General features: G+C 44.6%; 1 protein-coding gene across 7 annotated transcripts in view; it reads right to left on the bottom strand.

The window, feature by feature from the left end:
- FRY (FRY microtubule binding protein) overlaps positions 1-27,781 on the bottom strand; it is a 501,309-nt gene that overhangs the window by 362,213 nt on the left and 111,315 nt on the right. For all 7 annotated transcript variants that reach the window (XM_033948462.1, XM_033948457.1, XM_033948458.1 and 4 more), the window contains exons 2-3: positions 17,770-17,969; positions 11,510-11,563 (exon numbers count right to left, since the gene is read on the bottom strand). In XM_033948462.1, the coding sequence (XP_033804353.1) occupies positions 11,510-11,563; positions 17,770-17,969 (254 nt within the window). The remainder of the gene's footprint in view (positions 1-11,509; positions 11,564-17,769; positions 17,970-27,781) is intronic.

Genomic DNA, 27,781 nt, shown 5'->3' with positions numbered 1-27,781 from the left:
TAAGTATCTCTGTCTTAGCCATATTGGCCTTAAAGCCCGAAAGAGCCCCATAATCTGTCATAAGGTCCTGAAGAGATAAAAGGGACTCCGCCGAGCCCTCCACAATTGCCAAAATATCATCAGCGAACAAAGACAATTTATATTCATTCCCCCGGATCGGTACCCCCCGCACTCGAGCCGTCTGTCGAATCTTTTGAGCAAGAGGTTCAATCACCAGAGCAAACAGCAAGGGTGACAAGGGACACCCTTGCCTCGTCCCCCTCCGCAATTCGAAGGGGGAGGAGTAAACCCCATTGATTTTCACACACGCCATGGGCCCATTATACAAAGATAAAATCCAAGACACATAGCGGGCCCCCAGGCCTACCTGTCGGAGGACCGCCTCCATAAATCGCCAATCCACATGGTCAAACGCCTTTTCGGCATCCACCGCCACCGCCACCCAGGAGCCCCCAGACCGTCGTGCCTGCCATATCAAGTTCAGAACTTTACGAATGCCGTCCGCCGCTTGCCGCCCCCCTATGAATCCCACCTGATCAGGATGGATAAGGGTTGGCATATGAGACGCCAAACGATCAGCGAGCACCCGAGCAAAAATTTTGGTATCAATACCCAATAGAGAAATCGGCCGGTAGCTCCCACACTGAGTAACATCCTTCCCCGGCTTCGGTAGAATCGTGATCCCCGCCAGCCGCATAAAAAAAGGCAATTGTGCTCCATCCCTCAGGTCATTATACAAGCATGTCAACAACGGTGCCACCAGAGTAGACATCTTCTTATAAAATAATCCCGTAAATCCGTCTAACCCCAGTGACTTCCCCGGTTTCAGCTGTCGAATCACATTATGCACCTCCTCCAAAGTAATATCCGCATCCAGCCCGTGCGTCACAGAGGTCGGTAGAGATGCCAGGCCCAAGTCCTGAAGATACTGTTTAATCTCCTCCTCTGACCCCTGACTCTCTGGTGAAAATAGCTTTTGATAGAATTCACCAAAGCAGGCGTGAATAGCCCCCTCTTCCGTTAACATCTGTCCCGAACTATCCTTAATAGCCATGATATTAGATTGCGTTCGCTGCAGGCGTAAACGATGAGCCAACAACTTCCCTGCTCTATTACCAGATTCAAAAAACCGCAAACGAAGACGCTCAAGATTAAATTGAATTTCCTCATCCTCCAACTTCCCCAATTCTGCCCGCACCTCACGAATCCGAAGTCCCAGGGGCACACCCCCCTGACCACGCTTATGTTGATCAACTAGCTGCCGTAAAGTTTCTCTCAGACTCCGTTCCTTCTTCAGGGTGTGTCTCTTTTTATACGCGGCCATTGATATAAGCTCTCCCCGCAACACGGCTTTCAGACTCTCCCAGATCGTCATCGGAGAGTATTGACTAACATCATTATGTTCCAAAAAATCCATAATAGCCTGCTCCACCTTACGAAGCAGCAACGGGTCCCTCAATAAACTATCATTTAATTTCCAATATCGGTCCCCCACCCGGGTCCTCCCCCAGCGAACATCCATCCAAATGGGAGCATGATCCGACCACCCAATGTCCTCAATATGAGTCCCAAGCAATCTACCCCCCACCCCTTATCCAAATACAACATGTCTATTCTGGTATACACCCCATGTACAGGGGAGTAATAAGAGAAATCCTTACCCATCCAGTGCTGGGAACGCCAACCATCGACCACATTGAGGACATCCACAAAATGCTTAAGCCTCTTCCTATCGGACTTAAGTCTATCCCCCCCAGCCCCGTAGAGTCCCAGCGAGGGTCAATAACCAGATTAAAGTCTCCTCCCACCACCAATGAGCCCTTTTTTACTAGCAGTACCTTGGCCAAGACCTCATCAAAAAAAAACCCTTGTTGCGTATTCGGGGCATACAGATTCACTAAAGTAACCACTTCCCCATTAAGTTGGCCCACCCAGATAACCCAACGCCCCCCCTCATCCCTCCATACCTGTTCAGGCACTAATTTAAGATGTCTAGCAAACAAGATACCCACCCCCGCCTTCTTTCGCTCGGTTCGATTCGAAGCCCAAACCCTTTCTGGATATTCTTTATATTGTATCAGCTTTTCACCAGTTTTCAAGAAGTGAGTTTCTTGCACAAAACTAACATCAATCCGCAACCTCTTTAATTCCTTTAACAATAATTGACGTTTACGGGGCATGTTAAGTCCCTTAACATTAAAGCTGCCCACTCTCAATTTATCAGCTGCCATGACCCAGAAAACCATATCCACACCATGCACCCTTCCTCCTCCTCCCCCCATCCTCTCCTAAATCCCATGCTGTTACCCCTCTTCTCCCCATCCCCCCACCCCCCTCCCCTCCAACCCCACTCCCACCACCTCCATCTCCCTTCCATGGCTTCGGGTGACCCCACCAAAGCCCATGTCCCCATCCCTCCTCCCCCTCCCAAAGGTGCTGCCCATCATATACTCCCTACAAACACTCCCCTCCACTGGATATCCCGCTCTCATACCCCCAGATATACCCCCACACACAGAAACACTGTCCATCAGGTCCCAAAGTCCCCCGCTTCCAAGAATCTTCAACAGGAGTAGACCACTGTCTTCACAGCTCCTCCTCAGGTGGCTGGCCTGGAACCACTGCCTTTGGACTCTCCCACGCCTTCTCTACCATCCGGTCTGCGTTTGCGGGACCGCACCAGTCTAGCTTGCCACTGAAATCACTCCGCCATCTGGCCCGATGAGGTCCCCAGAGAGGGATCCTCCGCACTCTGGAAACCTTCCCTCCGCAGCAATGCCCCAGCTTCTTCCAAAGTGGTGACTCTCCTGTGCGCTCCATTAATAGTAATCAGGAGCCCAAAAGGGAATAGCCAGCGGTATTTCAAATTATTCTTTCTCAGGATCTGAACCACCGGGCGAAATTCACGCCTCTTCTGCAAAGTAATTGCAGATAGGTCTTGAAAAACTTCCACTTTATGTCCCTTCCAATCAAACGTGCCCAACTCTCTGGCCTGCCTCACCATCCGGTCTTTGTCTACAAAGGCATGAAGACATGCAATGATATCTCTGTGGCTATCATCCCTCTTGGGGCCGAGTGCCCAATGGGCCCTGTCCACCTTCACCGCCTTGGCTCCAACAGCGTCCCCATCCATTTTGTGGCAAAGGGCCACAAAAATCTCTTGAACCACTTGAACTGCGTCTTGATATTCAGTTATCTCCGGCACCCCTCTGATATGCACATTATTCCTGCGTGACCTGTTCTCCAGGTCCTCAAGGTGTGTAAAGCAGTCATGCCAGTCCTTTTGCACTTCCTTGAACGCCCCACTCAGATCCTGCACCACCACCTCCTGATCCCCAATGCGCCGCTCCGTCTCCTCCACTCTTCCCAGGAGGTCAGCAAAGTCCTTCCTGATTTCTTTCACTGCATCCTTGATCTTGCCTTTCACAGCCGCCACCTCCTGCTTAATATCGTAAGCCCACTGCTGGAGATCAGCTTTGGTTACCGCCGCAGCGCAGTCCTGGCGTCTCAGTCGCGGAGAGGCGCCTCTCTCCGACTCGTCCTCTGATGCACTCTCGCTCGGGCGCACTGGACGCCCCACGCACATGGCGCAGGCCGGATTGCTCACTGCCCGTATCGGGCCGCCGTCCCTCTGCGCTCGACTTTTTGGAAGGCATATTTTGCATGCGATCCACTGCAGGCTCGAATTAGCAAGGCTCCGTGGCAGGAGGAGACACCCCAGCACCTCAGGGAAAGAGGTATGTGCCCACGGAGGTCAGAGCACGATCTCTAACCGTCCACCATGCTCCGTGACGTCACCGGAAGCTCCATCTAGATAATTTTAACATATATATATAATCTCGGAGAGAACGTGAACTCGCAGGCCTTGAGCATGTGCACATGCTCAAGGCCAGCACAGAAGAGGAGGCCGACATGCCGGTGCTACATTAAAGTAAGAAGAGGGCTTTGGGGGACTTCAGGTTGCGGCAGGCCCGATGGCGGCGGAGGGGTGCCGGTTCACGGAGGGGGGGGCGCTCGCAAATCGAGCCGCGCTCGGTTTGCGAATGTTTTGCTCGTCTTGCAAAACACTCGCAAACCGGTGCACTCGTAAACCGAGGTACCACTGTATATACATACTAGTGTTTAAGCCCGTTACATTAACGGGTGCTAGTAAAGCCTCCTTCTCTCACATGTCCTCTATTTTCAGACCCAGCTCCAAACCCATTTTAACCCCCCCTACCTCCCTGCTCCCCCGGTCAGCAGCACCTCTTCCCTGCTCCCCCGGTCAGCAGCACCTCTTCCCTGCTCCCCCGGTTCCTCTCCCCTGCTTCCCCGGTCAGCAGCACCTCTTCCCTGCTCCCCCGCTCCAGCATGTAGCCTTGTGAGCATCGCGGCCGGCTTTTGCGATCCTCGCAGGCCGCTCTGCACTTCAGTAGCACGTTCCCTCTGATGCGATCGCGTGCTGTGCGGCCTGCGAAGTTTGGTACAGCTGGCCGCGATCCTCAAGGAAACAGCGCCCGACCCTCTGCTGCGCTTTGGGGAGAGTCTTCAGCGGCTCGAAGCCCTTCTTCCGGCATCCGCTGAGCGAGAGAGAGAGAGAGAGAGAGAGAGAGAGAGATACAAGCTCTGGTTGCGGATCCCCCTTTTACTGTCTTTCATCATGACAAGGTGGTCCTGCATACTCATCCCAAGTTCTTGCCCAAGGTAGTTTCGGACTTTCACCTCAATCAGTCTATTGTTATTCCGGTCTTTTTCCCGAAGCCCCACTCTCATCCTGGTGAGGTGGCACTTCACACTCTTGACTGCAAGAGGGCGTTGGCCTTTTACCTGCGCCGCACCGAGTCTCATCGGACGGCTCCTCAACTTTTCATCTCTTTTGATCCTAATCAGTTGGGCCATCCGGTTTCCAAGCGCATTGCTCTACCCCTCCTTCATGTTATATATATACACTTGGGTGGGTCTTACTTCAAAAGAAGCATCTGGTGGGGAGAACCATGAGCGGGATCTTTCTGAGAGATAGAGGCTCAAGTATTAAATATTAAATACGTCCTTGAATAGAAAAGTTTTTATTTTTTACCAGAATAATTTTAGAGGCATGCTCCCTCATAGCTTAAAATGGATTCCTATACCTTTACCAAAAAAGCTTGCTAAAGGTTTAAAAACAGTGGTGCACTATGTTCAAGCTATTACTCTGTGCTTGCGGTTCTGTGATCTGAAAACATGAAACTCTGAGGGAAGTTGTTTAAGTGAAACTGTGGCCAAGTTGGAGCTCATAAAACAATGACAGTCAGTGGGAAGAGATGATTTCTTCATATGTAGTAGATTTCTCGCAAAAGATTTTGGAATTTTGAATTTGCACAATATTTTTGAAGCACTTCAGAGTTTGGATTTGTAATTAAAACACTAATGGACTTTAATTAAATATTTTAAAACTGAATAGCATTTATATATTTACTACCTTTTCAAGAAGGGATTCACCCAAAGCGGCTTACAATATATTGAACAGTAATCAAATACTCTAAGTATTTTCCCTATCTGTCCCAGCAGGCTCACAATCTTACTGTGGTATCTGGGGCAATGGAGGGTTAAGTGACTTGCCCAGGGTCACAGGGAGCAGGCTGGGATCGAATTCAGTACCTCAGGGTGCTGAGGTACCAGTTCTAACCATTAGGCCTCTCCTCGCCTCAATCAAACCTAAGAGCAATAATTATGCTGAAGACAATTCTGCACAAACTAAAGCAAGGCACTGGAACAGCAGCAATTCAACCTTTTCATTTTAATATAGGCTTAATCAGGAAGCACTACTGTGATTTTGAGCCATATTTGAACTACTGTTTTCACTATCTGACCATCTGAAAATCAGAATAAATTATTTAAGCCAAGGTTTTGTTGTTGTTAGGTTTGTTGTTTTGTTTTTTTTAAATGCCCTAGTAGGAGGTTACTCTTGCAGCGTCTTTTACAGGCAAACACAAGGATAGTGCATTTTGAAAGTATTTTGCATTGGTTTCACTTTTGATTTCAATATTGTGAGTGGGTTAATACTTAGGACCCCTGAGGAAGGCTGGTTTAGCTGAAACACAGACCATGTTGGGTCCTTTGACACCTTCTACTGACACCACTCAATATTGGCATAAACTTTAGCTGTATCATCTGCTGGGAGGATATTCTGGAATTTGCTATTGCACCCATTGGACCATATTTTAGTTTTGGGCCATTCAGGTTCTTTGGACTCTTTCTATTTCACCACTTAACATTGCTATAGACTTTAGTTGCATCATTTGCCAGAAGGATATTTTAGAATTTGCTATCATTTCTATTGGACTGTCATTACTATTATTTTTATGACTGTTTAAATAAAATTGTCTCATCCAGTTCATCGCCTCCACTTTCTTGTTTGTTTTTGTGGTCATTACTATGGTATGCTAAGCAGTTCATACCAGTTTTTAGAATACCTGTCTCTGCAGGGGGGAATGCTATAGACGCCTTCAACAGCTGATACAAAGTCGCTGCACTTAATACAACAGGCAGAAGCAATGTATCTTTAAGTGCAAAACCTTACTGCTCTTTAGTAAACATGCCCTTAAGAAAGGTAAAGTTTATTAAATAACACATTGGATAAATAATTTTTCTTGAAAGATTTCTTTGTAAACTCTAACTATGATGATATTTACTCATGAACCATCTACAGTTAGAGGTTAACTATATTTGTTCATAAAGCAAAAAAATAAATGTTCTACCAGTAATATTACAGCAACATCAATAGGAACGTGGGATCTGACGTCAGATAAGGGACCACAAGGCCCATCTAGGCTGCCCACCATTTCCTGAAACATAGCAGTCATTGGCAGTATAAACTGTAGTTCCCATCAGCTCCTCTAAAAATAACCAGCATTAAGTGGGTATGAGAACAAGTCCTCTGCAGGTCAAAGATTAGAAAAAGAAACACAGTCACTATATCCCAAACTTAGATACCTTCCGATTCTTTCAAGCTTTACACATAACTACAAATGGGCTGCATGTTTTCCAACAGCACTTTGCACTGTTGCTTTAGATTCCTAAGAGAGCTCTTTATTCACTTTTCTATACCGTTCTCCCAGGGGAAACTCAAAACAGTTTACGTGAATTTATTCAGGTCCCCGAACATTTTTCCCTCACATTTAACTACAGAGAGTTGTATACAGAGAGTTGTATTGTTAAAGCACGGCAGTACTATGTGTGAACGTCCATTTAATATGCCCATACTTGGGTAAAGGAAAATTGATGGCTTTTCTTCGACTACTGGCTCGTGTGGATTAACTGTAATTCATTACGTAAAGATTTACCAAAGAGAAAGAGTTGTGAAAATTGAGGCAGATCATCATAAGGCTGGTTACTCAAACTAGAGTACATGACCAAATCCAGCTTGCGCTAAAATCTTTGCGCCGGCTGCCGATTACACAAAGAACTGAATTTATGATCACACTGTATGGGATGATTGCACAATAGCCCCCCGGATTCTGTATAGGTCAACCAAACTTCAGCATGGATCACGGATATGCCGTAAACTAATTAGCTAATTAGGTGTTAATTACTGGAGAAAACACGCACTTAATTGGCAGTAATTAAGAGTTATGCCCGGATCTGCCTTATGCCCCTATTTTATAATGTGTGCCTAAATTTCATAATGCACAACTCCAAAGTGAGTGTGGCCATGGAAGAGGTATGAGCAGGTCAGGGGCATTCCCAGGATTTAGGCATGTGCTCTGGCGCAGCAAGGGTGGGAGGCATCTGGGAAGGTGGTGCCTCCCCTTGTCCTCTTCTCTGTCCCCCCCTCATCCCCCCTCCCACCACATGTGTGCCCCTTCCCTTCCCCCGCACCTGTTTAGCTTCTCTGGCGCGAGCAGCATCTCCAACTTGCTGCCTGCACTGGCATCGGTTCTTCCTCTGATGTCACTTCCTAATCACAGGACCTGAAAGTGATGTCAGAGGGGCGTGCCGAGGCCAGCATGAGCTGCAGGACAGAGCTGCTTCTCATGCTAGCAAAGAGCTAGAGATACAGGGTGGGGGGGAGGAGTGAGGGCACACGTGTGTCGAGGGAGGAGTGGGAAGGGGCGGAGAGGAGACGTGTCAACGCCCCACCAAGATGGCGCCCAGGGTGGTCCCCTCCACCTTTACAACACCACTGGTTTTAGTATACTTGGACTTATGCTCCTGACAGTAGTTGGGTGCATTTACATACCAGCCTTTGACAAGCATTCAGAGTTAGGCATAAATTGTGCACTGTTAGAGAGGACTCTCTGCATACAGCATACTTTCCAGAATTCTAACTTAGCGTGGAGCTTCCTGGTGCATAACTTTGGATGTCAATTAGTGAATCTAGCCCTATATATCCATGTGTTCAGCAATATGTAGCAATATCTATAAAATACTGAGTGAAAAGGGTGGATATGAATCGCTTGTTCACTCCTTCTAAAAATACTAGGACTAGGGGGCATGCGATGAAGCTACTAAGTAGTAGATTTAAAACAAACTGGAGAAAATATTTCTTCACACAACATGTAATTAAAACTCTGGAATTCGTTGCCGAAAAATGTGGTGAAATCAGTTAGCTTAGCAGGGTTTTAAAAAGGCTTGGATAATTTCCTAAAAGAGAAGTCGAAAGGCCATTATTGAAATGGCTTGGAGAAATCCACTGCTTATTCCTAGGATAAGCAGCATAAAATCTGTTTTACTACTTGGGATCTAGCTAGCTTGCTTACTAAAAATTATCTAAAACATCACTACATCTAAAACTGCACTATAGTTAATGATCCAAATGAGGACTATACTTTTCCTGCTTTCGCTTTACGTATCCTAAGTCAAGCCGTGTAAAGTGCACCATGATATCTGGGGGCTAATTATAAAAGGCATCATTTTGTTGGGTTAAACAGCAGTGACCCCCCAGCTTAGCAAATCACCTGGCCAATATTCAGAGCTCTTTAAACTGGCTGCAAATGGCTGCCAACCATCTAAATCATTTGGCTGCGGCTAAGTGGTCATTTTCAGTGGTACTTAACCGGTTGTCTCAGTAAATTACCAGTTAGGTCTGAATTCAAAAGAGCGAACTCTGGGCATTCCAGAGTCAGAGATTTGTTAATATTTACTGCATAAGTAAATTTGTATTACATCATCATTATTTGAATGTTCTTCCCCATTGTCTATTATGGCATTATTTGTATTGTACTGATATTTATCATATTTCTGTTATATAATTGCTCTGTGTGCATTTTTCTGATACTGTTTCATATTAGTCCTATTATTAGGTTTCAATCTCTATTGCCAAGTTCTCCTCATTGATATAAACATATATACTATTTGGTCATTTTACTATTGTTTATAGTGTTAATAAAATTTTAAGTCTTATGTTAAACTGTACCTGCTGTACACTGCCTTGGGTGAATCTCTTTATAAAGGCAGTTAATCTACTATAATAAAACGCTAAGTGCGCATGCGCACTCTTACTGCCGTGTTCCCTGATCCCTGATCTGTAGTAGGTCTGTGGCAGGTAAGAGTACGCATGCGCGCGTTGTTGTTCTATTCTAATGACCGGTGGCAGGTAACACACCGCGACTCCACCCCCCCCCCCCCCGGGCGCCGACCCTACCCAGCACACCCGAAATTCCCGTTGACCCTCCCAGCCGACCCTCCCACCACGAGATGAACATAAACCTCCCGGCTCCATCAGCGTCCGAGGCACAGTAAACACGCTGCTTCGCATCCTTCTACTGGTCTGATTTCCTCCGCCACATCTCTGATGACATCATCAGAGATGCGGCAGAGGAAATTAGGGCAGTAGAAGACCACAAAGCAGCGTGTTTACTGTGCCTCAGACGCTGCTAGAGCTGGGAGGTTTGTCGGCCATCTAGCGGTTGGAGGGTCGGCTGGGAGGGTCAACAGGGGTTTCAGGTGTGCTGGGTAGGGTCGGCGCCGGGGGGGGGGGGTTAAATGGAAACATGCTGCTCAGGGGGTTGGCAGGCAGGCTAGCATCGGGGGGTGGGGGGGTTAAATGGAAACATGCTGCTCAGGGGGATGGGAGGCAGGCAGGCAGGCTGGCATCGGAGGGTGGGGGTGGGACAAAGTCTGGAAGATAATGATGGGGACATAGGAAGGAGGCACTGGGGGCACTAAGGACATAGAAAGGGGCACTGAGAGCACTAAGGACATAGGATGCACTGAGGGCACTAAGCACAACAGAGGCACTGGGGGCACTAAGGACACAGGAAGGTACTGGGGCACTAAGGACGTAGGAAGGGGTACTAAGGACATGGGAAGGAGGCACTAAGGACATAGGAAGGAGGCATTGAGGGCACTAAGGACATAGGGAGGACACAGACAGAAAAAATGACAGACAGACAGACAGCGTGCAAGGAAAGAGAGAGACAAAGAAAAAAAACAAACAGACAGACATCTACTCTAGCACCCGTTAATGTAACGGGCTTAAACACTAGTAAATAAATGAACTGCTTAGATCGGGCCATATAAATAGTAGTCCTATCTTTAAGCGGTTTGGCTTTTGTGGTCAATGACTGCATTTTGACTCAACTGGCTTGCCTCTACTATACACAGCATCACTGGTTTTTAAAGCAATGCATACTGAACTCCTGCATTACCTGGCATCTTTTCTCATTCTTTATAAACTGATCTGTACTCTCTGACCAGCAACAGTCCACCAATTAACAGTCCCTTCAGGTCATTTGGCAAGATTAAAGCTCAACACGTCATTCTGCTTTTTTTTTTTTTTTTTGCAATTGTTACCACACTCTAGAACTCCCTATCACTTGAACTTCATTCCGAGCTTTCCTATCCAAAATTTTGTACCCTCTTAAAAACTCTTCTCTTTGCACTGGCATTTGGCCTGGAGGCAGCGGAGTAGTAAGGGGGAGGAGGGGGGGCAGTCTCCTTCAGGCACCATTTTCACAGGGGCGCTGGCGCCCCTTCTCCTCTTCCCCCGCGCACCTCTTCACTGCCTTCTCCACATTCAATTTTATTTCTTCTGCCAAACACTTAGCTAACTCTGGGGCTAGAAGGAAGGTACTTTAGTTTTTATTTCATGAAGGAAAAAAAAAAATAGTACTAGGTAGCTTAAATACATTAAGCTTGTCTAGAGTATAAACTTTTCAACCAGATAAAGAAAGTTTTATAGGGGGGGTACAGGTTCACCTGTACAATTTTCAGAGTGCAGAGATTTAGGGCTCCTTTTACGAAGGCGCGGTAGCGGTTTAACGTGCATAATAGCATGCGCTAAACCGCCGGCCGCGTTAGCCGCTACCGCCTCCTCTTGAGCAGGCGGTAGTTTTTTGGCTAGCTTGGGGGTTAGCGCGTGATGAAAAGTCACGTGCGCTTAAGCCGCTACCGCGGCTTCGTACAAGGAACCCTTAGAGATTTTCTATAACAAGGAAAAATGATTTTACGGGTTCAGTAGCTATGTTTAGAGATTACTAAAATGGAACAATTCTTTCCCAGACTAAAATCATGGATCAGATTTAGACAACTGAAGTACTGTATGACTTACTTGATCAAAAAGGGGATCCTCGCCTCGCTGCAGAGATTTCGTCAACGGCTTTTCCTAAAAAACAAATATAATGAAAGGTTTAACAGAAGAAACATTTACTCATGCATATTTATAACAGTTACACAATCCTGTATCTTCATCGCTATTAGCCAAACTACTTGTACTACTTTCAAATAATATACAGGGTGCCCACAAAAACGCTCCTTGATTTTAAATTAAAAACCAAAATTTATTGGAATATTCTTTCACCGTTGAGGCTAAAGTTTCATCAACTCAGAGTTTCATATGGTATCTGTTGATTACATACACTCGATGTGTGCTCAACCTGTTACTCGGCAAACATCGATGCGATAGTCAAGCTCGGACCAGACTCTCCGAAGCATATCCGGCGTGATCGCTTTTATAGCTTCAGTAATGCGTTCCTGCAGATCATCCATAGCTGTGGGTAGTAGAGATACGTACACTCTGTCTTTCACGTACCCCCCAAAGGAAAAAGTCACAAACAGTCAAGTCCAGTGATCTCAGGGGCCACTTGAGGAACACCTGGTCATTTTGTCACATTGCACTGTCTGAAGGTTGTAACTTCTGCACCAGTTGCAGCTTATAAGGGTGAAAGGGCAAGCAATTGTAAAAGGTCTTGCTAACCGTGCTTTTTGGGACTTGCATTTGCTGTCATCTTATTTATAAACATATTCCAATAAGTTTTGATTTTGTAACCATTTAAAATCAAAGTGTGTTTTTGTGGGCACCCTGTACTGTAAAAGGCTGAGGATATCGGCCACTATTGCCAAACTGTGGATGATCCTGTACATGAAGCAGAATTTGTTTTTATTTATTTATATACAGTACTGTTTATATGCTAAGCAGTTCATATTGAATAGTAGTCAGATACTCTAAGTACTCATATTTTCCCTATCTGTCCCAGTGGGCTCACAATCTACCTATGGTACCTGGAACAACGGAGGGCTGAGTGACTTGCCCAGGGTCACAAGGAGCAGAACTGGGATTGAACCCTCAACTAGAGAATGACACTGGGACAAATTTTTCCCCATCCTGTCCCCACCAGTTTTTGTCACTGTCCCTGCCCCTGCCCCAATCCTGTAAGCTCTGCCTTAACTGCACAAGCCTCGAATCATAACACTTAGGATTTTAAAGTGTTTGAGGCTTGTGCAGATGAGGACAGAGCTTGCAGGGATGGGGCAGGGACAGGAAAAAACTCTCCGGGACAGGACAATAAGTTCCAGCAGGGACAGGGAAAAGTTTGTCCCTGTGTCATTCTCTACTCCTTCTCATGTAATCATTTATCAAAGATATTTAACCTGTTTTCTTAGCTAATATGCTAGCACTGGTTCATATGCTAGCACAGGGGTAGGCAATTCCGGTCCTCAAGAGCCACAGGCAAGTCAGGTTTTCAGGATATCCACAATTAATATGTATGAGATGCATTTGCATGCATTGCTTCCATGAGATGCAAATCTCTCTCATGCATATTTATTGCATGAAAACCTGACCTGCCTATGGCTCTCAAGGAATGGAATTGCCTACCCCTGTGCTAGCATATGAACCAGTTCCACACTCCTTGTGGATTTATAAACTACTATCATATGCGCCAGTCATGCAGAGACAAATAATTAACAAATATGATATAATTCCTAATGTCAAGTGCTAAATAATATCTCTGTGCACTTTGGGTTTTATAGTGACAATTTTTATATTCTGCTAAAATGCATGCCAAAAATTTTACTACATGCAATATCTCTAAGCAAGTCACACTGCATATTAGTAAAATGGCATGCTAAAATCACATTTAAATCCCAAAATATTTAGCACCTTATTGCAGGGAACAGCTTAGTGGTTAAAGCATCAAGCTCGTCATCCGGGCTCCTTGGCTCAAATTCCAGTCCTGCTCACAAATCACTTAATCCTCCACTGCTTCAGGTACAAAATTAGATTGGGAGCCCTCCAGGGACAGGAAAATAACTAGTGTACCTGAATGCAAACTCACCTCGGGCAAATACTGAACAAAAAAGTGTGAGCAAAATCCAAATTAATAAATAAAGTAATAGCAATGAATGTGCCCCAGTTTGTGTGCGATTTGTTAATGACAGCCAGGAGAGAGAAGATGTCATCTGTCCCCCAGGTGTGGCAGCCCTGGCTTGCCAAGTCTGGCTCAAGCCAGTTCTTGTGTGACTGACGAATTCATCACATATGTCTTTAGAAAACACAAGAGACTCCCTCCTGACAGCTGCTTTACTGAAACACAATACTGCATTTTGCTGATGGCCAAGTGATCATTTGAGCCATGCCTAACTATGGGTGTTATTTCTTACAAAATATAGCTATTCAAAAATAAAATTACTAGTAAAACATAGCTCAAAAGGTGTCCATGGTATGCCACAAGCCCAACAGTACATATAGAAATAAACAACTTCTTAGCAAGTAGACTAGAAAAATAAATTTAAGTTATATGGCTGCTAAAGAAAGTCCAGGCTATTTGTTGTCTTATAGCCTAGAAGTAAAAAGTGTTTAAATGCAAGCAGTGTCTCACTTCCGATTCACCACACAATTGTTTCCCACGTACACACCTTTATAGGACCCCCAGGGACCCCTGAAGAAGACTTTTTGTCGAAACGCGGACCATGTTGGGTCCTGTATCCCTAGCGGACTATGTCCTTTAAGGCTCTTATGTGGATGATTTACTTTTATTTGGATGGAATTATTTTATGTGGATGATTTTAATGTACCTTTGGGGGTCCTGTATCCCTAGCGGACTAGGTCCTTTAAGGCTCTTATGTGGATGATTTACTTTTATGTGGATGGAATTATTTTATGTGGATGATTTTAGTATACCTTTGGAACTTTGATACTTTCAAATAAAGTCCATTTAGGAACATCGTCACTCCACAGAGTTTTTTTGGTTTTCTTTAAATAGTGTTAGTTCCACATATCCACACATCCTACATTACAAAACACATTCCAGAATTCACTACAAAAGAAAGCAAAAAACAAAACCACAGAGTAGCTTGGCTGGGTAAGCAATTCAGCCTCCTTGAATTCCAGTAGCAGCTCTCAATACTTGACAGGCTGATGTAACCGATCGCTTTTTAAAAAGCTCACACCACACAAACTGGCTCCACCTTGTACCGACATGACGACAGGACTAATTCAGTAGTTCCTGCTGGTTCCCTCTGCTGGGTAGTGCAGTTCAAAATAAGGACTAATCGTGAGCACCACGGAGTTGGCAAAAGAGCTCCAATTCAAAGTTGTGAAAAGGCCCTGATCAGAGCATAGGTATAAAACAACTACAAAGTCCATGAATAACCTGGAGCACAGTCAGGATGATTAAGGGAAAAAAAAAAAGGAAATGGCACTACCATGGCCATGCCTAGATTAACAGTACAGAGAAAAAGGCAAGGGAGGTGTCCTGTCAGCCAAAAGGGGGTATCTTTATTCAAAACTGAAAGTCCCAACTAGGATCCAAGTTTTGGCGTGTTAGAACAACGCCTTCCTCAGGGGATATTAAAATACATATACATAATACAAAAACATAAAATAAAAACAAAACAATATCATGCATAGACACTGGATGCAATAAACAATAATATGGAAAACTATGAAATGAAATAGCTGAATGCACTGCCATACATAGACCAATAGTGTTAAAAATAAACTGGATGCAAAAGACAATAATATAAAAAATTATAAGAATAGCAATTACAAATAAATACATGAACCAATAGTGTTAAAAATTAAACAAAATGCCATACATAGACATATATGTTAAATTAAACATATTAAAAGCCATGCTGCAGTGGGGCAAAAATGCGTATATTGAAAGTATAGTTGAAAAAGGTATAAAAAGCATGAGAGCAATAGCCAAAAAAAGGAGACAAATTAATAACTGAGATGAACTCACTTAGATTAAACCATCCCTCCCATACTGGATGACTAAGGAAGAGCCAGCTTCCTCCAAGAGGCAGCCAATGGCAATTTTGAAAATGTTATAAGTTTTCAAGGTCAAGTGTGGATGGGCCCAGGCAGGCATGGGAGGCCTGGGCCCATCCACTTTTGCCTAGCTGAAGACTCGACAGTCGACCTTCAGAAAACTAAAGCAGTCTATGGTAGTGCTACAATGCTGATGCCTCAAGCATGTTTAATTCATGCATAAGAACTGAGCATAAACAGTGTGCCAGTGTCAGCAACTGAAAGTGTTGCTGCTGAGCCTTCAGATGCCAAGACTTGGGGATTCCTACCAGCTATGGTATTTAACTGTCCATCAAACTACTACCCTACGCCTCAAATCGACTGCTAAGCTTACAAGAAAACCGATTATGCGTGCCCTTGGGATGCGCCCTCCACCTCGAGACTGCATGGAAAAGATCATACTCAAACTACCGACCGCGCCTCTGGAACAAGCTACCTACCCACATAAGATCATTAGAAAGTCTACTGAACTTCAGGAAGGCAATAAAAACCCACCTCTTCCCATGACCCTCTATGAGAGTGCAGCTACCCAAATTCCCAAACCAGCCATCTGCTGTCACGAATTTCAAACACTGATGCCCTTCACCACCATAACATGAACTGTCGAATTTTATATTGTCCATTATATAATGCACTACCCTACCAAGTCACCTCCTGTGGTATAATATTTAGCCTCCACTGTGCAAGATCCCACCGTATCATCAACTATACACTATGTTTGACCACATCATGGTTTTTGTCATACAATGCTTTGCCACATTTTGTCATACTGTCATCTTTTCCTCCTACTCTACTCTTCTATACATTGTATCTTTCTTACTATATTTGCCATACCATATTTATACCATGCTACAAATTCAAATGTCCACTACACAATATTTCCCATCCCATGCCCACCACGCTAGGTTCTCGCGAGAATTCGTGGGAGCCATTCAGGAAGCCGTCCAGCACCAAGCAGCAGCACCAAAGCGCTCCTGCTCGGTACCACTCAGTGGCTGAAGCCGGAACTCAGGGCAGCGACCGACCGTGTTAACAGTGGGGCAGAAGCAGGGAAATCTCGCTCCTGCCTGCTACACCTCTGGACCACCAGGGATTCCAGCGGCAGAGGAGGTACGATGGACAGGGCAGGAAGAGGGAACAGGGTGCAGAGCCTGGCGGCCCGGCGGAGGCCTGCAACAAGTTTGGGAGGGGGCTGGGTGGGCGCTGGACCAAATTTAAACTGGGACCCCCCATTTTTGGCCCAATTTTTTGGCCCCAGAAACCCAGTTTATATTCGAGTATATATGGTAACTGGGAAGGCAAGGCTCCAGTCTAGTTAAATTGCCTATGTGGGGCTATCCACATATTCTTTGGAACTTAGACAGCACTGCTGGATATCAGCACTAAGGCCCAGATTCTCGAACCAGCACTGATTTTCTAGGTGCCCATATCTCCATTAAAAACACAATCCAAACGGTGTTTTTAACTGAGATTTGATGCGCACATTGGCACCTAGAAAATTGACGCCAGAATCTCGCCTACATAGGTCACCGAACACCAAAGTAGGCTTGGCCAACACCAGAAGTGGCATTAGGCGACCTAAAGTGAGTAAGTAGGCGCAATTCACGTGAAGATAGGCGCCAGGAATGTAGGCCCGGAAAACCATGGCCTACATTTCCGGTGCCTATCTTTCACGTCAGGGCGATCCCAAAACTGGTGCTGATGCATGATTGACATGCAATTGGCAGCTACTTTTAATGCAGCCACTGATATCAGCGCCAGTTCAAGAATTTGGGCCTAACTGCCTGATCTGAAACCAGCTATCGAGTAGGCAGTTCGGAGATAGAGTCATGGTAGACTTGTCCCTTAACTGGTTAAGTTAGTTGCCCAAATAGGACCTCATAGATAGCATTAAAGGGCTTGCCGGCCACACATGTCCAGAGATATTTGGTGCTGGTGCCTGGATAAAGCCCAACATTGAATAGTCACCACTGGCTAAATATTTACGCCTAAAGTTTTATGAGATAAAGCCTCTTAAATTGATTTCCTCTTTCTTCATGGTTTTGTTTTTAGTATTCATGTGCTCACCTCACTGCCTCATTTGTTCTTTTTCTTTGTCTCATCTGCGTTGACTTGATTGATGAGCTCCATAGAGTAAGGACAGTCTGTTATGTGTTTCTGTGTATGCTGCATATATCAAATTTGTGTTACAGAGATACTTGAACCAAAATATGTGACGTGAAAATAAATGAAAAAGTATCTGTAAACGTCGAAACTCAATCTCCTTTCTTACTTACCAAGGGTTCTGCCATAATGATGCGGATCTTCCTCTCAGCCTGCGTGGTAAAGTTTGCGAACAGACTTTTCAGGATGTATTCTCCTGGTTTGCTATCTGGGTCAATACTGATGGGCAACATGGTTGGAGGTCCTTTCTCTCTCTGCGCGCTGGAAACAGGTGGAACTGGAGGTTTGATATATCCGTTACCCACTGGTGATGCTAGAAACAACAAGAACCAACAATTCATTATTAGATTTGGAAGAATCTCTACAGGATACAATCATATTATTGGGATTATGGTTTTAAATTTCTATATGATTAAAAACAAAGGACACAATTGACAATTCTACAAGTGGTGCCCACAATTAAGGGCTCCTTTTACTAAGGTGCGCTAGTGTTTTTAGCGCACGCTGCCCCCTGCGCTACGCATAAAAACTAACGCCAGCTCAATGGTGGTGTTAGCATGTAGAGTGCGCTAAAACTGCTAGCACAGCTTAGTAAAAGCAGCCCTAAGTGTCACTTGGGCATGTAAATATATAGAATACCAGCCTTTCACAGGTTAACAGGATTCTGTATCTGGCACCAAGCGTTAGGCGCTACTTCTACACAGAAAAACATTCTAACAGATACCAAAACAGGGCAGAAATGGCAGATCCACGCAAAAACACTTAAGCGCTATTCTGTAAACAGGTACGTGTTTCTGCGTGGATCTGCAAGGGGTGTGGTCATGGGCATTCCTTTATAATGCAGCATTACAGAATAGTGAGCGACCAAGATGATAAAGGGGATGAAACTCCTCTCATATGAGGAAAGACTGAAGAGGTTATTGCTCTTCAGCTTGAAAAGGAGAGACGGCTGAGGGAAAATATGATTGAAGTCTACAAAATCCTAAGTGGTACAGAACAGGTACAAGAGGATTGATTGATTTTTTTTTTTTACTCCGTAAAAAATTACAAAGACATGGGGACACTCGAACTTACAGAATAATACTTTTAAAACCAATAGGAGGAAATATTTTTTTCACTCAGAGAATAGTTAAGCTGTGAAACACACTGCCAGAGGATGTGGTAAGAGTGGTTAATGTCGCTGGTTTTAAGAAAGGTTTGGACAAGTTCCTGGAGGAAAAGGCCTTAGTCTGCTGTTGAGACAGACATGGGGGAAGCCACTGCTTGCCCTGGATTGGTAGCATGGAATGTTGCTACTATTTGGGGTTTTGCCAGGTACTTGTGACTTGGATTGGCCTCTGTGAAGACAGGATACTGGGCTAGATGGACCATTGGTCTGGCCCAGTAAGTCTATTCTTATGTTCTTAATAATGAGGATTTGCGCACAACTCGCACACCAGGATTTACATCAGATTTCTGTTGGTGTAATCCTTTGTGCCCAAAGTTGAGCGCAGATCCCGGCGCTATGCGCTATTCTATAAAAGGTGCCAATCCCAGAAATGCCTGTTGTAAAATACCATTCAGCACAGATTTTTTTTTTTTTTTTTTTACAGCACCGAATTATGAGCACCATTTACTGAACTCTGCTGTATGCGGACACTTCCAACATTAAGTGACAGCAAAGTAACTAAGTGCTATTCTGTAAGGGTTCATAGACAAAATCGCGCGAGACAACGGCGCGCCGACAACTGAGCACAAGGTTGATGGCGCGCCGAAGAAAAGCACTATTTTAAAGGGTTCCGACGGGGGGTGTTGGTGGGGAACCCCCCTATTTTACTTAACAGACATCGCGCTGGCGTTGTGGGGGGTTTGGGGGGTTGTAACCCTCCTCATTATACTTGAAACCGAACTTTTTGCCTGTTTTTTAGGGAAAAAGTTCAGTTTTAAGTATAATGTGGGGGGTTACAACCCCCCAAACCCCCCACAACGCCAGCGCAATGTCTGTTAAGTAAAGTGGGGTTCCCCCCCCCACACACCCCCATCGGAGCTCTTTAAAATAGTGCTTTTCTTCGGCGCGCCATCAACCTTGCGCTCAGTTGTCGGCGCGCCGTTGTCTCGCGCGATTTAGTCCCGTCACCTTCTGTAAGGGTGCGTGTAAGTGGCATAGCACGTAAACACAGGGGGTGCTCATATGGGTGAAGCATGGAATGGGCACTAGTGGGGCTGCCATTTTACATGTGCAACTTACAGAATTAGTACCAGTTATCTGCATCCCTGCCACATTTGCATGACTCCAGTTGTGCCAAATTTATGGCTGGTATAAGTACACTCGCATATATGTAGATGTCAATGCTGGGTCACGGTGGTATTCTATAACAGAATCTGGGCACTCGCATGCTGTTATATCATCATACAAAATTGGGGGTGCCCACAAGAGGGTGCCAACTTATAGAAATGGCCCATTAGTACAGTCAATGCACCAGAACCATCCATTTATTTTTTAGGCCCGTTACTCAGGCCTATTCTGATACAGCGCTTTCTCATTATCTACATGCTCCGCCTTCATGAATTCACTTGTTCACACAAAATAAAGTGTAACCCATTTTCACTATTCATGGGCCATTTTTGCTTATTCAATCAAAACAGAGTAACCTATTTTCGCTATTCATGGGCATTTTCACTTATTCACGGTCATGCAGAGTGTGTTCCCATGAGGATGAAGATATTCATAGAGCTGAGCGTGAGTATTGTTACATCAAAATATTGTTTTTACCAAAAAAAAAAAAAAAGAAGAAGTATAAAATCATGTATAAAAAGGAGCATATAATAAACAAGCTGGTCTATACAAGAAGAGTGCACAAAATGATGACTTTATGGTGTTAGGCAGCAGAAATGTACAATAAACAGGGTCGCAGAGGAATCTAACACCCTTTTTCCCATAAGATCAGTGATTCTGTATTTGCATCTTCGGTATTCCCAGGCTTTTCTAAGAACCTAAACTCAGTGAATAGCGAGAACAAACTGTAAGTTATCCAGATAGTAACTGAATATCCCTCCCATTTGGAAACATTTTTGGCCTGCCCTTAAGACTGTCTCAAAGCCAGCCCCTGCTTATATGGAAAGTATAGGCCATTCAGCCATATTTTCAGCACAATATTATCCATTAAGTTTTGTAGATAAACTGACAATGAAGGTATATATTCACCACACAACTTCATTTGATTATCAGGCATCATTACCTCCTTGTTTATTCAACTGAACAAAACACCATGAACTTAATTTCACGTGAAACAGTAATACACTCTCCCATTTTACAGCATTTTTAAACTATGTAACACGTATATTACAAAAACGAACAAGTACCATGTTCCCTACGAACTCTCTCTCAGGTGAGAGGAAGTTAGGGTCACCACCTCAACCCATGTCAGTGCAAATGCCGATTCTATCCTAGGTTTGCATCATGGTATGTGAAGAGTTAGAGATATCTGGACAGTCAGAACTAAGAAAATTAAAACCACATGTACATGCATACCATGGGACTAAGACCAGTCTTTTCAGGTGACATGTAGTGAGGTGACTTGTGTATTAGAGAATAACACTGGGACAAATTTTTCCCCGTACTATCCCGGCAAGTTATTTTCCTGTCCCTGCCCCATTCCTGCAAGTTCTGTCCTCATCTGCACAAGTCTTAAACACTTTAAAATCATAAGTAGCAACATTCTAGAGCTCGGATTGTGATGTCATAATGCCTCATTCCACCAATGCCTAAGTTCTGTCCTCATCTGCCCAAGCCTCAAACACTTTAAAATCATGTTTGAGACTTGTGCGGTTAAGGCAGTGGTCTCAAACTCAAACCCTTTGCAGGGCCACATTTTGGATCTGTTGGTACTTGGAGGGCCTCAGAAAAAAATAGTTAATGTCTTATTAAAGAAATGACAATTTTGCGTGAAGTAAAACTCTTTATAGTTTATAAATCTTTCCTTTTGGCTAAGTCTTAATAATAATATTGTCATTTATAGCTAAATAGACATATGATCAAGAAACTGTTTTATTTTACTTTTGTGATTATGATAAACAGACCGAGGGCCTCAAAATAGTACCTGGCGGGCCGCATGTGGCCCCTAGGCCACAAGTTTGAGACCACTGGGTTAAGGCAAAGCTTACAGAAATGGGGCAGGGAGAGCAACAAAACTCACAGGGACGGAGAAATTGAGTTCCTGCTGGGGCAGGGACAAATGTGTCCCCATGTCATTCTCTACTGTATATGAATTATTGACAAGCAACAGGAACCTCCACCTTGATAATTCAGTGGAAAGGGACAAACTATCCTCCAGACAGCCTCCGTCCTCTGGATGCTCTACTCTTTCCTAGGTTTCAGTGGCTCTCCATCTAACAATGGATACCTGTCTTTGTTCCCTTTGCTTCTGGCTGATTATGAAGTGATAAGAGGTAAGAAGCAAGAAGAGGGTGACAAAGAAAAGAACAGTCGGGGAAAAAGGTAACAAATAAAAAAGAAAAGGCAGTGGAGATAAAGATCAAATATTAAATTTTCTGCACCAACAGCTCCAAGGCCCCAAACTTACCATTAATTTGGTTTTAGAATCAGCCTTTGGCAGATTTTCTTTATCACTATCGCACACTGCCACATGAATATATTTGCTGCAAATTCTCTTATGAATCTGCAAGACTCGGGTGAATGCGGTAATAATTTTTTTTACGACAAATCAAGAGAATACTTAACAGAAAAGTGGATGGCAACATTTGTGATATAGATGTCAACCATAAAAATCTGTCATATGATGCTATAGTCACGATTTCACTGTGAAAGTTAAGTAAGGAAGTCTCACGGTGTGCAGTGATGGCTCGCAGAAGTTAATGATTGCAGGCAGTTAATTTCAGTCGTGCTTCAGTTGCTTGCTCAGGCAGCTAGCAAAACATTGCTGAAAACCTACAACAGCATTCGCAGTGTCACTAAGTATACAAATGTGATAGAGGGAAGGAGGCAAGACAACATACAAATAAGATGACAATCCCACAGAATTTTTTTTTTTTTTTTAATGGATGCGTCTACAGCAGTGGTCCCCAACGTTCAGCTCCAGAATTCCTCCATTGTGGCCCTCAACGGTTGGCTGAAATTATCCTCAAGTCCTGCAATTTGTGTGTGCGATTTGTTTCACGTGGAGGTTTTCTGATACAATTGTATAATTTCAATAAGTATAATTTCAATACACATCACATTTTTTTTAGACTCCTGAGGCAGGCCTTCTTGGCCGAAACAAAATCGTGTCGAGTTTGTTTTATAATAAAAGGACTGAGCACCATCTGGTCTCCTTCGTTGTTGTTTTCGTGCCCTTCACTGTTGTGAAGGCAACTTCTCCTGTTTATCTTCTGATCTAGTTTGTTAGGTCTACATTATATTTCATTTGTTATTTGGTGTTAGTTACCCCTCCCCCATTTTTAAAGCTTTATTTTACTGTACAACGCTTCAAGATTTTATGATTAGCGTTTCATCAAATTTTAATAAAACTATGAAACTATGAAACTTCTCATCCACCCATGTGCACCATTTCCTCCCCTCCATCCATGTGTACCATATTCTCTCTCTTGCTTCTCCCCTATTCCCATCTTTTCTTAAATAGCATTTTTTTCCCATCTCTCTTCCCTTCCCCACCCTTCCTATTCCAGTGCACCATTTCCTCCTCCTCTCTCCCCCTTCCTCTCCATCCCTGTGCAGCATCTCTTCCCTCTCTCTCCCCGCTCTAGTGGTCTGACATCTTTCTCCTCTCCTTCTCCCAGTCTGGCATCAATCACTCTCCCCTCCTTCCCTTCCCTCCTCCCCCTTTGTGGTCTGGCATCTCTTTGCCCTTCTCTTCTCCCTCTCCCCTACCTCTCTCTCCTCCTTCCCTTCTCTAGTCTGGCATCTCTTTCCCTTCTCCCCCTCCAGAAGTCCATCTCTCTCTTTCCCTTTCCCCCTTCTTGTGATCTGGTGTTTCTCTCCTTCTCTACCTTCTTCCTCCCTACCCTAGTCTGGAATCTCTCTTCTCCATCCTTTCCCTGGTCTGGAAATTCTCTCCTTCCCTCTCCCTCTAGTAGTCCATCTCTCTCCTTCCTTTTCTCTCTTCCTGTGGTCTGGTATCTCCTCTTCTCTTTTTTTCCTCTTATTCCCTACCTGGTCTGACATTTCTGTCTTCTCCTTCCCTTCCTTGCCCCGGAAGTCTGGCATCTTTCTTTTTTCCCTCTACATCCCCTTGGGTCAGCATTTTTCTAATGCCCCCCACCTCCCGAGCATGATCATCCCCTCCACGGGATCTGGTAGGGCAGTCACTCTTTCATCTTTCGGGCAGTCAGCAGCCCGTAAGCTTTCCCTCTGGTGCTGCTTACCACCCATGAGGAGACAGGCAACAGGAAGAAGTAGCAGCGAAAGCTTCCGGGCTGCTGAAGGCAGCGTGTGTTCACTCATGCTGATGGATGCCTAAAGGATGAGACATGCAGAGATAGAGTCCACGGAGGGGGAAAAGGGGGGGGTAGGGGGAATGGATGGAACCCCAGACTGCAGGGAGCAGCCGCTTGGCCTGCTCCAAGATAAATCCTGGTGGCGGGAAGTGCTGCTCCAGGTTTGCGGCATCCAAGAGCTGCTGCGTTGGGCTCTGAAGACCTGCACAGCTTAAAGGGAACACTGTCCTCCACCCAATACCATCCAGTATCTTGCCCCCTCACCTCTCCACCGCTGCTGTATGCTTCTTGAACCAGCAGCAGCGGCTGTAAACTTAAACACAAGTCATCACAGGACCTTGCTGTACCTCCCCACAGCTGTCAGCTCTGCTCCAGAACAAGAAAGTGACATTGTAGGGGGTGGACCAACAGCCATGGGGAGGTGCAAGAAGGTCCCTGCGATGACGGAATTTAAAGTTTACTGCTGCCGCTGCTGATTCAGGAAAGCAGCAGCAGCAAAGTAGGGTGGGAGGTTACGGACCCAGTGGACCAGCAGTGCACCCGGGGCGGACCGCCCTTCCCGCGTTCCCCCCCCCCCCTTGTCATGCTACTGTCCGGAGTTTCTTCTCCTGTCCCCCACCTACCTCCTCAGCTGAAATTAAATGTGCAGAATCAACGAGGTGAGCCTGTGCCAAAGGCCTGCCCCAAAAGCCTTCAATCTGCAGCACTCGATTCCAGGGAGAGAAAAGAACCTGAGGAAGAGGTGTTGAGAGAGACCCATGCAGCATTCCCCTTTTTGTCCCTGTTCCTAAGCTTCCAACCATGTCCATCTCCCCTCTTTTTGTATATCTCCCTGTATCCAGCTTCTCCCCTCTCGTACTCCCTTACACCAGTGTATGTCTCTCACTCTCCGCTATGTTCAATATTTCACTCACTCTTCCTTCATCCCCTTGGTTCAGCTTTTCTCTTTCCCTTCTCTCACCTCCTCCCTGCAGGTTCTGCACCTCTCTCCTTCCCTCTAGCCCCCTTCCCATGGGTCCAACATCTCTTCCCTTCAGCGCCCGGGTGTGGGTCTGGCATCTCTCCATTCCCTTCAGCTCCAGTCCACTCACCAAATCGGCCCAACACCTGTTTCTCTTCCCCACAACTCCCACATCAGATCCAGCACCTGTTCCCCTTCCCTTCAGCTCCAGCCAATCCAGCAGCCCAAGCAGCAGCCCTACCTCCCAATCGCGGGTCCAGCAGCCACCTCCCAATCGCGGGTCCAGCAGCCCCCTCCAAATTGCGAGTCCAGCAGCCCCCTCCCAATTGCAGGTCCAGCAGCCCCCTTCCCTTCCAATAAAGAGGCCTTCTGGAATACAAAGCACTTCTTAAAACTAACTGGTGGCCTCTATGTTGCCCCACTAACTCCAAGATTAGCAAGACTGACTGCAAAACAGCTAGCCCAGAAGGTATCCTTTCTGAGACCATTATCCACAGACAATAGTGCAAAAGCTCAGTAATGGAGAGAAAAGAACCACCTCCAGGGAGCATTTCAACGACTCATTTTCTGGGGTCTGAAAGCTCACAAATGCACAGTGACAGTGTGAACACCTTCCTCAGTCCAAGCAAAACACTATTGTCATTCACACAATTCTAACTCTGCATTTGAAACGTGCATCAATTTTAGGGATGCATGAGGTCCACATTTACCCCTCATCACTGCCAACACTACACTGATGAAAGTACAGTATGACATTGTTATTTTATTGACTGTTGTAGGAAGCCTGCCATAATGGCAGTGATATAAAGAATTGAAAGTTTTGTGGGAACTGAAGAGTGGGTGTAAGAGCTGAGTATGTGACGGCAAAGCCCTTGGGTGCAGCTCTCCTGGGCTGATATTACGACTACTACTTATCATTTCTGTAGCACTGTCCCTTTAATTGCCACATCCCAAGGGAGCTTAGACAAACAGCACGAGGCATCAGAAAGATCTCCTCTAGACAAAGGCAGTGTTCACTTCCATCTGGTCTAGAGCATCCAGTACTTACAGTTTTCAAAGTCTCTGTGATACCAGAACAATACACACATTTTTTTCAGAAACAGAATTGCAGTGTGACCCTGTAACAAAGTGTGTGCTAGCATGTGATTTCAAAAACAACTGTACTATATTCAGTAATTTATTTGAAAACCCATTCTCTTTATCTTGCCAAATTGCTATCTATGAAACTCCTTGATCTGTATTTACAGCTTCTAATGAATAGGGCTTTTGTACTGCTATGTAACTTTGACAATTTACAATATTTTTGTTTACATTTTTAGGTGATGTTTAACATGGATATTTACTCAACATTTTTTTATTTTAATATTATGAGGGGGGGTTGTTGTTTTGTTTTTTTTTAATTGATGCTTTATTCTGATGCATGTATAAGCCAAAACATGGCAATTTGGGGTTTTATGTGATCACCGACATTCATGATTTGTTTTAATAAATACTTTCACTCTCTCATTTTGGAACTCATTTTCAGTGGCATCTGTACTTCACTGCATTGCAGTGGCAAATTCTAACAAAACATGTGGATCCAGCCTGCAACTAGAAAATGATCCGGTGACAGAATTCATCACCGTCCCCGCGGATAACCGCAGGAAACCATCCTCTTTAGTGTCTATCTCAACCTCAGTCCTTCTACACCAGTATTCTTTCATGCAAGGCTTGAGGGATAGTTGTTATGCCCATTCATACTCTGATTCTTCCCTCTCTCCTTAAAGAAAGACATGGGGATGATTTCCCACAGTTATCCACGGGGACGGAAACGGTGATGAACTCTGCACCATGTTATTACCTGCAACCTCAACTCTACTACAGTGTTTTTCAAACAGCAATACATTTCCCTTAGCAGACTGTTAAGGATGTCAGGAGAGAGACAATGTCTCCCATAACACTTACCCTCCCACCCATTATATACATATAGTAACACATAGCAAATGACGGCAGATAAAAGACCTGAATGGTCCATCCAGTCTGCCCAAACAAACGCTCTATAATTTAATTATTTAATTTAAATTGTTCTTTTTCTTATATATTTCTGGGCCAGAAACCAAAAACTCTGCCTGGTATTGTGCATCTACTGGAATCTCAGTCGAAGCTCACGCCAGCTCATCTAAACCATCTCAGCCCACCCTCAACTGAATGGCCATATATAATCCACACAAACGTAAAGTGTGAAACAAAAAAGTGAACAAAAATATAATTACCCTTCTAGTGAGTATGAAATGGGGTGTCAGATATGACCAGTCTAAGCGAGAGCGCTTCAACGGTCTGTCAATTCTTCATACATCCCCAATCATTATAATGTAATACTTTTTTTTATAAATAAAATTTTTTTAATAATTTTTTCACTGTCATATTTATCAGTGCATCTATCTGAAGTTTTTAAAGAACTTATCTTTAAAAAGCTGTATCTTCATTCCATTGTAAGTAATGGTGGAACATATCTTTTATTCCAACATTCAATTCAATACTCCCCTCTGCCAACGCGTTTCGCAGAGCTTTATCAAGGCTAGGGGCACTGCATAATTGAAGATATCCTAATTGTGTTGTCAAGCGGCTTCTGAAAAAGCTTAGACTGGTCATATCTGACACCCCATTTCATACTCACTAGAAGGGTAATTATATTTTTGTTCATATATAATCCAGCCACTTACAAATAAAGACATATTTTCTATTCATATCCT

This window comes from Geotrypetes seraphini, chromosome 6 (genome assembly GCF_902459505.1).
Source record: "Geotrypetes seraphini chromosome 6, aGeoSer1.1, whole genome shotgun sequence".
In the NCBI taxonomy this organism is placed as follows: domain Eukaryota; kingdom Metazoa; phylum Chordata; class Amphibia; order Gymnophiona; family Dermophiidae; genus Geotrypetes; species Geotrypetes seraphini.
This window is presented reverse-complemented; position numbering and strand designations above follow the sequence as displayed.